This window comes from Myotis brandtii, unplaced genomic scaffold (assembly GCF_000412655.1).
Source record: "Myotis brandtii unplaced genomic scaffold, ASM41265v1 scaffold735, whole genome shotgun sequence".
Classification (NCBI taxonomy): domain Eukaryota; kingdom Metazoa; phylum Chordata; class Mammalia; order Chiroptera; family Vespertilionidae; genus Myotis; species Myotis brandtii.
In genome coordinates, this window is record NW_005370916.1 from 1,480,021 (window position 1) to 1,493,062 (window position 13,042).

Sequence of the window (13,042 nt, forward strand, 5' to 3'; positions counted from 1 at the left end):
GCAAACTGCGGCTCTCGAGCCACATGCGGCTCTTTGGCCCCTTGAGTGTGGCTCTTCCTAAGCCTTAGGAGTACCCTAATTAAGTTAATAACAATGTACCTACCTATATAGTTTAAGTTTAAAATATTTGGCTCTCAAAAGAAATTTCAGTCGTTGTACTGTTGATATTTGGCTCTGTTGACTAATGAGTTTGCCAACCACTGGTCTAGGGCAAAAGTGTGTATATATTTTTGGCGGACACCCTATATATGTGGAAGAAGTAGACATGTTCTGCTTTAGAAGGCAGATGACTGGTCAGTAGATGAAGGGTACTAAGAAGCAAATGTCATCTCAACACAAGGCAAACCTTGCAATTGACTCAAGCCCAGTAACCTCACGAGTTGGAGATTGATGGTAGGGACTCCTATATCAAGAAGGGTTGCTTTAAGATTCTAACTGTAGTTATATATCTTTATGAACTTTCTCAGGCTCGGGGAAATAGTAAGCAACTGAAAAGAAACTTGTCATTGAGTTTCTTAAGTCATCATGTTCAGTCATATTGTATGATGTCTAACTCAGTGGCTTCTATAAAATAAAAGCACATTAAAATATATATTTGAAACAAAATTATGGGGGGGGGGTTGGCACAATCAATGACGGTTGAAAGAAAGATTAATTACCCTGAATCATGTTACTGATTTTCTTAGGACCTATAAGTAGTAAGGGTACATTTTCAACTTTGATAAGACTGATGGGCAGTTACTTGTTTAGTTCTTAAAAAACTGCTTAAAAGAACAATCTTAAGGTAAGTTTGCAGAAACTTGGTGTCTTCCTTATTTCCTACTATCCATCAAGTAAAGTTTTTCTTCCAAAGTTTCATTCTGTGGTATTGTCCTAACTGTGGTATTGACTCTCAGGTCTGTGCAAGAGGTGAAATAATCCGGGTGAAAGTTCTGGGCATATTGGCTATGATTGACGAAGGGGAAACTGACTGGAAAGTGATTGCCATCAATGCAGATGATCCTGATGCGGCCAATTATAATGGTAAGAAAGTGTAAAGAGTCTGAAGTATTTGTGCTTACATCTGATGCACCACTTAACCTATAACGACAGAATTACAAGCTCATGCCTTCAAACTCTTAAAGAGCGGAGGAGCAAAGCATTGCTATTTCTAATGCTGAACTTCTATAATTAACTGAGTAAACTTTCTCCTTCATTCCAGGAAAGACAAAAGTCTGATAGTTTGTGTTTACTGTTTTCTCCTTTCCTTCCTCATATGCTTGCCCTCAGCAGGTCTATTTATTTATTTTTAAAATTTTGTTTTAATTAAAATGTAATTCACATGCCATTAGAAGTCATCATTTTTTTAAAATGTTTATATCATCACAGAAAGGTTTATGGACAGCACAGAAGAGTCCCTAAGGATTTCCTTTTAAAAAATTGTTTTAATATTTCTATTACAGTTGATGTACAATATTATAGTTTCAGGTATACAGCCCAGTGATTAGACATTTATATAACTTACAGAGTGATCACCCCAATAAAACTAGAACCCATTTGACAACATACATAATTATTAAAATATTATTGACTGTACTGTACTTTTTATTTTATTTTTTAAAATATATTTCTATTGATTTCAGAGAGGAAGGGAGAGGGAGAGAGAGATAGAAACATCAATGATGAGAGAGAATCATTGATCAGTTGCTTCCAGCACACCCCCTACTGGGCATTGAGCCTGCAACCTGGGCATGTTTCCTTGACCGGAATTGAACTCGGGACCCTTCCGTCTGCAGGCGGACACTCTATCCACTGAGCCAAACCGGCTAGGGCTGTACTGTACTTCTTACATCCCCATTACTACTTGTAACTACCAGTTCGTACTTCTTAATCCCTGTACCTTTTTCATCCATTCACTCAACCCCTTCCCACCTGGCACCCATCACAGTGTTTTCTGTATGAGTTTCTATTTTGCTTGTTTATTTTGTTTTTTAGATTCTACACATATGTGACATCATATGGCATTTGGCTTTCTCTGATTTATGTCCCTCAGCACAGTGCCCTCTAGGTCCATTCACGTTGTTGCCGATGGCAAGAATTCATTCTTTTTTATGGCTGAGTCATAGTCCATTGTATATCTATACTATTTCTTTTTAAAAATATATATATTTTATTGATTTTTTACAGAGAGGAAGGAAGAGGGATAGACAGTTAGAAACATCGATGAGAGAGAAACATCGATCAGCTGCCTCCTGCACGCCCCCACTGGGGATGTGCCCGCAACCAAGGTACATGTCCTTGACTGGAATCGAACCTGGGACCCTTCAGTCCGCAGGTGGACGCTCTATCCACTGAGCCTAACCGGTTAGGGCTACACTACTTCTTTATCCATTCATTTATTGCTGCAATAAACATATGGGTGCATATGTCCTTTTGAATTCGTGTTTTGTATTTCTTTGGATACATACCCAGAAGTGGAATTACTGGCTCCTTCTTTGTCTCTTATATAGTCTTTCTTTTAAAGTCAATTTTGTCTGGTATAAGTATTGCTATCCCAGCTTTTGTTTGTTCCCAAAATATCTTTTTCCAACTCTTTACTTTCAGTCTTTGTCTTTCTATGTGAAATGAGTCTCTTATAGACAGTATATGTAAAGGTGGTGTTTTGTTATCTATTCAGCTACTGTGTGTCTTTTGATTATTTAATCCATTTAAAGTAATTGTTGATAGATATGTAGCTATTGCCATTTTATTCATACTTTTCTTCCTTTTTCCTCTTCCTCCTCCTCCTTTCTCCTTCTTCTCCTTATTGGCCCTTTAACATTTCATGTAATACTGGTTTAGAGGTGATGAACTCTTTTAGCTTTTTCTTGTCTGAGAAGCTCTTTATCTGTCCTTCAATTCCAAATGATAGCTTTTGCTGGGTAGAGTAATCTTGATTATGGGTTCTTGCTTTCATCCCTTTGAATATTTCATGCCAGTTCCTCTGGCCTGAAAAATTTCAGTTGAGTAATAAGCTGACAGTCTTATGGGAGCTCCCTTGTAGGTAACTAACTGCTTTTCTCTTTGTCTTTAACTTTTGGCATTTTATTTGTGATGTGTGTTGGTGTGGGCTTCTTTGGGTTCATCTTGTTTGGGACTTTTTTTGCTTCCTGGACTTGTGTGTCTTTTTCCTTCACCAGGTTAGGGAAGTTTTCAGTCATTATTTCTTCAAATAGGTCCTCAATCCCTTGCTCTCTCTTTTTCTTCAACACTATTAATTCCAGGACATTTCTCCACTCCAGCAGGAAACCCCACATCCATTAGCAGTCACACACTGCTCCCTCTTCTCTCAGTCCCTGGCAGGCACTTACCTATTGTCTTATCCCTATGAATTTTCCTATTCTGAACATTTCACATAAATGAGTTCATATGATGATGTGTCTGGCTTGCTTCACTTAGCATAATGTTTTCAGGGTTCATCTATACTGTATCATGTTCAGTACTTCATCCCCCTTTTTTGGCAGTATAACTAACATTACACAAAACGTACTATTTTAGCCCTAACCGGTTTGGCTCAGTGGATAGAGCGTCAGCCTGCGGACTGAAAGGTCCCAGGTTCAATTCCGGTCAAGGGCATGTACCTTGGTTGCAGGCAACATCCCCAGTAGAGGGTGTGCAGGGGGCAGCTAATCGATGTTTCTCTCTCTCTCATCGATGTTTCTAACTCTCTATCTCTCTCCCTTCCTCTCTGTAAAAAAAAAAAAATCAATAATATACATTTTTTAAAAAACTTACTATTTTAACTATTTTGAAGTATACAATTAGGTGGCATTTAGTACATTCACATTGTTGTGCAACCATCACCATTATATAGTTCCAAAACATTTTCATCACTCCAGAAGGGAACTTTGTACCTTTAAGCAATCACTTCCTATTTTTTCCTCCTCCCAGGCCCTGAAAACCATTAATATGCTTTTTGTCTCTATAAATTTTCCTATTGTGGATATTTGACATTTCTCAATCACAATTGTGTAAGCTAGGAGATCTCACAGCACTATTATTCTGTCATTACCAGGTAGTGCCAAGAAAGGTTTTTTATCTTGTTAAGATTTGTCTTGTTAAGATTAATAAAAGAAATATTTCTCTTCTTATTGGAAAGAGCATTGGACCAGGTGCTGAGATGTGGATTCTTTGACTTATTAGCTGTATATTAACTTGGTAACGTTCAAAATTATCTGTAAATACCATTTTGTGGGGAAAGCAAATGAGAGACCGTAGGTGAACAGGGTTTGTGAGATAAAAAGTACCATCTGAAAGGAGAATAAACTTTCATCTTCTACATGAGAAATATTTTTTAAATATCCCAAATAAAATTGTTTTTTAGAGCATTTATAGAAAATTGGTATTATGACCAATATCACTTTGACCCACTTCTGAGTGTCTGTTCCATGGAATTCCTCATAAATATATGCAAAGATGTATGTACAATGGGGTAAGTTTTTTGGGACTGAGCCCTTTAATTTGTGGGATCAGACGCTAATTCCAGTAGTGTCTTTATTAAATTGAATTGTTGGACACTCACTTGGTGCCTGAAGAATAGGAGAATTGGTCAGAAAATTTTTTGGGAAATACCCCATACTTGGGATTTTTGGATTTTCGGATTAGTTCTGTATTACGTGACACATTTTATGTGAATTATTATAAGTTCCTTGAAATTGATCAGTGTTTAAACAGTTCCCAGTTCACTTTGTAAACTTTTCATACTTTTAGTGGTACTATGAAACAAAATGCATGAAACTTCTTTAACTGTGTGTGATATAAATTGGACTTAAAGTTATTTTATACAAACACCAGTAAACTTTTGTTGTTAAATGTATTCCTCCTTCCAAAAACACTTTTTCTAATTGATATTTTTAGCACTTGTATCTTCTGTTTGCTTACATTGAGGGGCAGCTTGATCATTTAAAGTTGATGGATGTACAGAAATTTTAAAAAGTTTTTTTAAACAGAACACTTTGCTGTTGGCCAGAACAAAAGCATGGTGATATAGAATGTCAATACTGCACTATAATTAGAATAGTCTAGTCACATTTACTATGTAATGCATCAATAGTCATCAGTGTCATCCATTTTTCTTGTCTTTAGTATGTAATTGTGGTGAATTGAGGCTCTGAATAGAGCCTCAACCTGTCTTTCTTAGTATCGTCTGTCCGTCTCATAGAAATTGTCCAAACGTTTGCCAAACTGTTCTTTCATTCTGTAGCTCCAATCACTTCTCCTTCTTCTTATCTAATAGAAGTTACTATTGTACTGGTTGTTCTCTGACCACGTAGTGTCAGAGGTATTCTAAGACACTAGTTTATTTCCTTTTAGTGTGTATATGTGTTCCCTTCTCAACAAGGTGGTTATCTCTAATGTGATCTTGAACTTTTTTCATAACCATCCCTTAGTTCTTTCAAAGGAAAGATGTACTTGATATTTTATCACATAAATAATTACGTATGCACCTTGGAATCTGCTTATTCTCTTCTAAGATATTAATGATGTCAAGCGGCTGAAACCTGGCTACCTGGAAGCTACTGTGGACTGGTTCAGAAGGTACAAGGTTCCTGATGGAAAACCAGAGAACCAGTTTTCTTTCAATGCGGAATTTAAAGATAAGGTAATGTGTCATTCAGAACTGTGGCTTTAAGACTGTTTGTATCGAGACTTATAATTTAACCTACTGTTACCATTTAAAGACTATATGATCATTTAAAAAATGTCTAAAGACATGACTTGATGTTGATTTATTCATTTGAATGTTTTCTTCCATTTTGACTCAAGGAAATGATTCAAAGAGACAAAGTTATCAGGCTTTGGGAAAATGGTGATACTAAGATAAGAATACTTTTCTAACATCGTAATGCATATCTCTTCAAATTATAGGATTTTGCAACTGCCATTATTAAAAGCACTCATGACTATTGGAGAGCATTAGTGACAAAGAAAACTGATGGAAAAGGAATCAGTTGGTAAGCACTCACTCTTTTCATGTTTAACACATAAAGCAGACCAGCTTGCTCCAAAGGTTTTAACGACCATAACACAGTGTCATCACTTCCACTTAGAAAAGAGCTTCTGTTGTTGAATGTATTCTTCCTTCCAAAAATATTTTTCCTAGTTGATATTTTTAGCACTTGTGTATTCTTTGTCATTTAGTGTTCAAGTGAGTGGGAAGGTAGGTAAACACTTGAAAAGTGCCCATAAGATACCTGAAAAGGACAAACTAAAACTGTCAGGGGGACAGTGAGATCAGAACATTCTGAGGGTAAGAGATTGGGAAAGGCATTAAGGAGGCAGAATGGAATGGGTAAAATAAGGTGGAGTGTTAGGGTATGTACTCTCTGATGTGAATGTGTAAGGTGTATCACAAATAACCAGTATCTACCATGCACACAACCTTTACTGCCACTAATAGTAGGTGATATTTACTGAGCAGTAAATGTTTGCAAAGCATGTAACAGAGAATAGGCAGATTAAACTTAACCAGAGTCATCCCAAAGTGTTTTCAGAGTTAAGACTCGTACTCAAGTCTATCTGGCTCCTGATGTTCAGGGCAATATACTTCCTCTGAGGTCTTTAAAGATTTGTAAGAGAATGTCCACTATCATCTCTTAACTAATGTTCTGGAAATAGTAGCCAATGAAGAAATCATGTGTTTTGATGTTGGAATATTGAAAAGGGGAAGCATATTGTGGCAGATTATATGATTGTGTACCCAGAAAACCCTAGAAAAAATAAAGAATTCAGTAAGGTGGCCGATTACAGAATGAATATGTATGTACAGTTGACCCTTGAACAATATGGGTTTGAATTGCTTGGGTCCACTTACATGTGGATTTTTTTTTCCCAATAAATTCATACAGTACTGTAAATGTTACTTTCTCTTCCTTGTGATTTTCTTAATATTTTCTTTTCTCTAAGCTTACTTTATTGTAAGAATACATATAACACACAAAATATGTGCTAATAAACTTTATGTTATCAGTAAAGCTTCTGGTCAACAGTACTGTTAGTTAAGTTTTGGCGGAGTCAAAAGTTATATGTGGCCCTAGCCAGGTTGGCTCAGTGGATAGAACGTCAGACTGCAGACTTTGTTGCAGACTCCTCCCTGGCCCGGGCCCAGGTCGGGGCTTGTGCAGGAGGCAACCAATCAATGTGTTTCTCTCACATCAGTGTTTCTCTCTGTCTTTCCCTCTTTCTTCTATTCTCCCTAAAAATCAATGGAAAAATATCCTTGGGCAAGGATTAACAACAACAACAACAACAACAAAAGTTATATGTAGATTTTTCACTTTATGGGGGTGGGGTTGGTGCCCCTAAGCCCCGTGTTGTTCGAGGGTCAAATGTATAAGTGAGATCATACGGTATTTATCTTTTTCTGTCTGACTTATTTAACTTAATGTCTTCAAGGTCCATCCATGTTGTTGTAAATAGCAAGATTTCATTCTTTTTTTTATAGCTGAATAATATTCCATTTTTACAGCTGAATAATATGACGTTTTCTTTACCCATTCATTCATCAATGGACATTTAGGTTGTTCCATGTCTTGGCTATTATAAATAACTAGGGCCTCAGGGCACGAATTTGTGCACCTTGAAAGGACTGTGGACCGCAAGGCTGCAGTGGGCATAGGGGCAGGTCTCGGCCCATCCTCCATCCCCGATCCAGCCCCTCCCACCGCGGCACCCGGTCCCCTCTCTGCTGGCAGCCCTGCTCCTGCCGCCGCCGCCGGCCCCACTTGCACCCGCTGACGGCACAGAGCAGTGACTGGGACCAGTGCCATCAGCGGGGGCGAGCAGTGGCTGCTGCCCCGATCGCCCCTCAGGAGCAGGGGAGGTGGAGCAGCCCTCAGGGGCGATCAGAGCCAGCAGCCGCAGCTCGCACCTGCTGACAGTGCTAGGCCATCGGGGCCGGCACCAGGCGCCGCCAGCAGGTGCGAGTGCTGGGTGGTACCGTGGCATGCGCGGGAGCAAAGAATTTTCAGTAACCACCAGAGGCTTGGCCCCGATGACAGCGACCGGCGCCCCGCCTTGGTCTGGCACCCCTGCTCACCTGCTCCACCATCCTGCCCCGGCCAGATGTTCCACGTGCACCCCCTGGTGGTCAGCACACGTATCGCGACCGGTTGTTCAGTTGTTCTTCCGTTTGGTCTATTTGCATATTAGAATTTTAACTATATAGATGCTTCAATGATAGTGCATATATGTTTTTGAATTAGTATTTTCAGCAGGTAAATACCCAGAAGTAGAATTCTAGATCATATGTTAGTTCAAGTTTCAGTTTTTTGAGGAATCCCTACACTGTTTTCCATAGTGGCTGTGTACATTTCCCACCAACAGTGCACAAGGATTCCCTTTTCTCCACATCATTGCTGACACTTTTTGTCGCTTGTCTTTTTGATGACAGTAGTTTTAACAGGTGTGAGATTTTCTCATTGTGGTTTTGATTTGCATTTCTCTGATGATTATTGATGTTAAACATCTTTTCAGGTAGCTTTTTGGTATATGGGACGACGCTCCAACCAACTGAGCCACCTGGCTGGGGCAATGGGACTATTTTCTTAATTTCTCTCTGATAGTTTGTTATTAATGTATAGAAGTGCAACAGTTTATGTATACCGATTTTGTATCCTGCAACTTGAGTAAACCTGAGGTTCAAGTAAATTAAACTTGAATCTCCTCTGACCTACCATCTTCAACTTGTTTTTTAACTCTTGAGAGAATTTTTGTTACTGCAACTCATGACTACCTTTGTTTTATTTAATAGCATGAATACCACAGTGTCTGAGAGCCCCTTCAAGTGTGATCCCGATGCTGCCAAAGCCATTGTGGATGCTGTAAGTAAATGCTTCCTTGAAAAAGGATAAATATGGTGCTAAATGGGGAGGGAAAGTACTGCTTTCACCAAGTACTTGAGTACCTCCTGTATGCATATTACTGTGTGAGGTCTTGAAATTACAAAACATGAACACACCTAAGCAGACATTTGACTGCATGTAAAAGCTGAGTAGTGTCCTAGTCCACCCTAAATTGGGCAGGTAGCAAACTAGTACAATTTGTACTACTAACCCAAGTGCCTGTGTACCTATTATAAGCCATGTTTCACAAAAGAATCAGTGGCAACTTACTTGTCAAGGTCAGTTAAAGTTATCACATTTTAGGTACTGTTGCAGGGGCGGTTCATAATCCTAGAAAAGACTTTCATGTAAGGCAGTAAAATTTTTTAAAATAATATTTTTATCGATTTCAGAGAGGAAGGGAGAGAGATAGGTAGACACATCAATGATGAGAGAGAATCATTGATTGGCTGCCTCCTGCATGTCCCCCACTGTGGATTGAGCCTGCAACACAGGCCTGTGCCCTGACCTGGAATCAAACTGTGACCTCCTGGTTCATAGGTTGGTGTTCAACCACTGAGCCACGCCAGCCGGGCTAAGACAGTAAACTCTTTATCAAAGACATAATTTTGTTTTTGTACTATTTTTTATCTGATTCAGATTAACTAACATATTTAACTAGATCATCCTAGTTTATTCTTGTTTACAATATTAAATAAGGAAAACAAAAGAAAATTAGGTCTGATTTTATACTGCTTTTTAATTGAGTAAAAGGAAAAATAATTTAGTAATGAAGCCAATAATGTATATTTATCTTTATGTATGAATCCTGACAAAGTTGAAATGAATAAGAAAAATTGGATAGGGAAAGCTATTGGTTGGCAATCATAACTTTTCAATGAGAACACTCTGCCTACATTTTATATATATATAATATATATTAAATCACTATGTGTGTAAATCAGTTTTTATTCTTTATTTCAAAAATACATTTAGTTTTATTATTTATTCTCATGTATGTCATTTAAAGAGGCTTGAGTTTGTTAACATTTTTTAGCAGTAGAGCAAACCTTGCATTCCTATAAATTATTATTTTTTGAACCTAAAAATTAGGATAGTTGTCTTCTGTTCAGATTCATTTTCATTTTTGTCAGTATACTTTTTTTAGTTTTTTAAAAAAGAATTAGACTAATGTATTTTAACATTTTATTTTAGTTACCACCACCATGTGAATCTGCCTGCACAATACCTGCAGATGGTAAGAACAATATTCTAGTAAAATTACATTAAACCTTGTGTGAATGTGTGGGAAAATTATATCTATAGATAAATCTTACATACCACATCCATACAAAGAAAGAGAAGGAAGGGGAGAAGAAACATTTGTAGAGTTTCATAATGTATGTAGGAAGAAAGATGGTTGTACGTACCACCTTCGGTGCCAACCCTAATCACAGCCGTTTCCACACCATGACCCACTTTCTGGGTTCTGGCTACATGCTTCGTGGACACTGGAGCAGGCTGGGCTCTGGGTCCCCTTCTGGCCATAGGCTGCTTCACCCAGAACTGAGTTCTCTCCCCCTATAGATTTAGAATTCGCTATCAGGTTCCTCTAATGAGAATCACATGTTTATATGATTAGTATCAAGAGTAACGAAGCCTAAAAGAAAACACTGGTAAATTGCCTGTTTTTGCCATAGTGAAACTTGCAAGTCTGAAAGTTTGTTTTAAGGTCATCAATAGTAGGATACATTAAAGCAAGTATATTCTTCTTTGTTGTATGTTGGGTATATTTTTATTCTTAATGAGGGTTCTAATTTGTTTTTCTTTTCTCTTAATATAGTGGATAAATGGTTCCATCACCAGAAAAACTAAGGAAATTTCTCTGGAATACAAGCTGATATTACTGCATCATACTCATCTGGAAGTATTAGATGCAAAAGTAGTGGCTTTTCTAAGCTTTAAATTTATAGAACTAATCTAACTAACAAAGGAAATTCTGCTGTGACCAATCCAATATATTTAGTTGTTATCCATATGAAAGCATTTTTCATCTCAGCTAAGATAACTTTTAGCACATGCTTAAATATCAAAGCAGTTATTGGAATTTGGAAGTCATTTGTGAATAAATGCGAGATATTGGATGTATATGTTTACTATGTGTTAGAAAATAAAATTATTTTGCTGAAATTTGTCTTATATTTTCATTTTAATCTAAAGCCAGACATTACCAAGCTATTTGTTGTTTGTTTTCTATCAATGAAAATTTAATAACTTTTAGACTAAAACTGATTTTACTTTTAGGAATCTGAGAGTGAAATTCCTTATTTTTACAGTAGTCTTGATACTGTGCTCTTGCCCAATTCCTACCATCCCACTGTAAAGCAGAAGCTTTTAAATTTATATATTAGCAGAAAACACAACCTTGCTCACCTTTGCAAGTGATATAATTACCTTCTTTACTTCTCTAGGCAACTAATTGAACTCTTAAGTTATTTACATTATTCTGTGAGTTATCAGCCAGAATAGCTTTGTGATTAAGTTCATGGGCTGTGGACCTATACAGACCTGAATTTTTAATCCTAGCCCATCTACTTATTAATTCTGTAATCTTAGGTCAGTTCCCACCCAACTTCCGTTCCTTCATTTGTAAAAGTGAAGAGATGAGCCTGGCTGGCATGGCTCAGTGGTTGAGCATCGACCTATGAACATGGAGGTCACGGCTCAATTCCCAGTTTGGGCATATGCCCGGGTTGCGGGCTCGAATCTCAGTGTGGGGCATGCAGGTGGCAGCCAATCAATGATTCTCTCTCTTCTTTGATGTTTCTACCTATCTCTCCCTCTCCCTTCCTCTATGAAATCAATAAAAATATATTTTTTTTAAAAGTGAAGAGATGTTATTCACATTATGTATTAAGCATTAACACACTTTGAAATTTTTAATGAAATCATTGTGTCACAGGCAGCTGTAAGAAATAATAGAGAGATTCTCTCTATACCTTGCCTAGATTCCCCCAAAGGTAAGATTTTGTAAAACTATAGTATGATATCACAGCCAGGACATTGGCTTTTATTCAATCCATTGATCTTATTAGGATTTCCCAGTTTTATACTCATTTGAATGATATATTCTATACAAGTTAATCACCTATGTAAGTTCTTGCATCCTACAAGATACTGGTTCTTTCCTGTTTTTCTCTGAAAGTGTTATAGTGTTACATTTAAGTCTATGGTCCATTTTGAGTTTGTTGTTGTATAAGGTGTTAAGGTTTAAGTCAAAGTTCTTTTTTTTTTTCCCAAGGACGTTCAGTTGCTTCAGTACCATTTGTTGCAAGTTTATTCTTCATTAAATTGGTTTTGTGCTTCTGTTAAATATCAGATGCATGGGTCTGTTTCTGGGTCCTCTGTTTGTTCCACTGATCTATGTGTTTGTTCCTCTGTCAGTACCACACTGTCTGGATTTCTGTAGCTGCATGGTAAGCCTTACTACCACATAGAGTACTTCCTCCCACTTTAGTCTCTATCAAGAATTGTTTAACTAGTTGTTTAAATGTGCCTTCTCATTTAAAGTTTTTTGCTATCTTCTCTATTTATTTATTTATTATCCTCACTCAAGGATATTTTCCCATTGATTTTTAGAGAGAGTGGGAGAGAGAGGGAAAGACAGAGAAAACACATTGATTGGTTGCCTCCTGCACGTGCCCTGACTAGGGCCCAGGCGTGGAGGAGCCTGCAACCAAGTTACGTGCCCTTGACCTGAAACGAACCAGGGACCCTTCAGTCTGCAGGCCAATGCTCTATCCACTGAGCCAAACCAGCTAGGGCTAATTTAAAAATATACATATTTATTGATTTCAGAGAGGAAGGGAAAGAGAGTAGAGAGACAGAAATATCAATGATGAGAGAGAATCATTAGCTGCCTCCTTCACTCTCCTTACTGGGGATTTGAGCCTGCAACCCAGTCATGTGTCCTAACTGGGAATCGAACCCTAACTTCCTGGTCCATAGGACGAAGCTCAACCGCTGAGCCTCACCGGCCAGGCCCAATTTACATTTTAAAATAAAACTCTCCTATGTCTATTGTTTATGCCTATAAAAAAATCTTGCTGAGATTATGATAAATCAATTTTAGCCATGTGCTTATTTTCCTAATGTGTTTCTGTTAGTGATTTCTAGTTTGATCCCATTAAGATCAGAAAACA

The 13,042-nt window shown here is 37.7% G+C and overlaps 1 protein-coding gene across 1 annotated transcript in view; it reads left to right on the top strand.

Annotated features, from left to right (window-relative positions):
- PPA1 (pyrophosphatase (inorganic) 1) overlaps positions 1 to 11,034 on the top strand; it is a 42,135-nt gene extending 31,101 nt beyond the window's left edge. Inside the window, exons 6-11 of the mRNA XM_005882731.2 lie at positions 897 to 1,023; positions 5,493 to 5,620; positions 5,887 to 5,972; positions 8,771 to 8,840; positions 10,056 to 10,098; positions 10,684 to 11,034. Coding sequence (XP_005882793.1) covers positions 897 to 1,023; positions 5,493 to 5,620; positions 5,887 to 5,972; positions 8,771 to 8,840; positions 10,056 to 10,098; positions 10,684 to 10,715 — 486 coding nt within the window. The 3' untranslated portion in view covers positions 10,716 to 11,034. The remainder of the gene's footprint in view (positions 1 to 896; positions 1,024 to 5,492; positions 5,621 to 5,886; positions 5,973 to 8,770; positions 8,841 to 10,055; positions 10,099 to 10,683) is intronic.
- Positions 11,035 to 13,042: the final 2,008 nt, after the last annotated feature.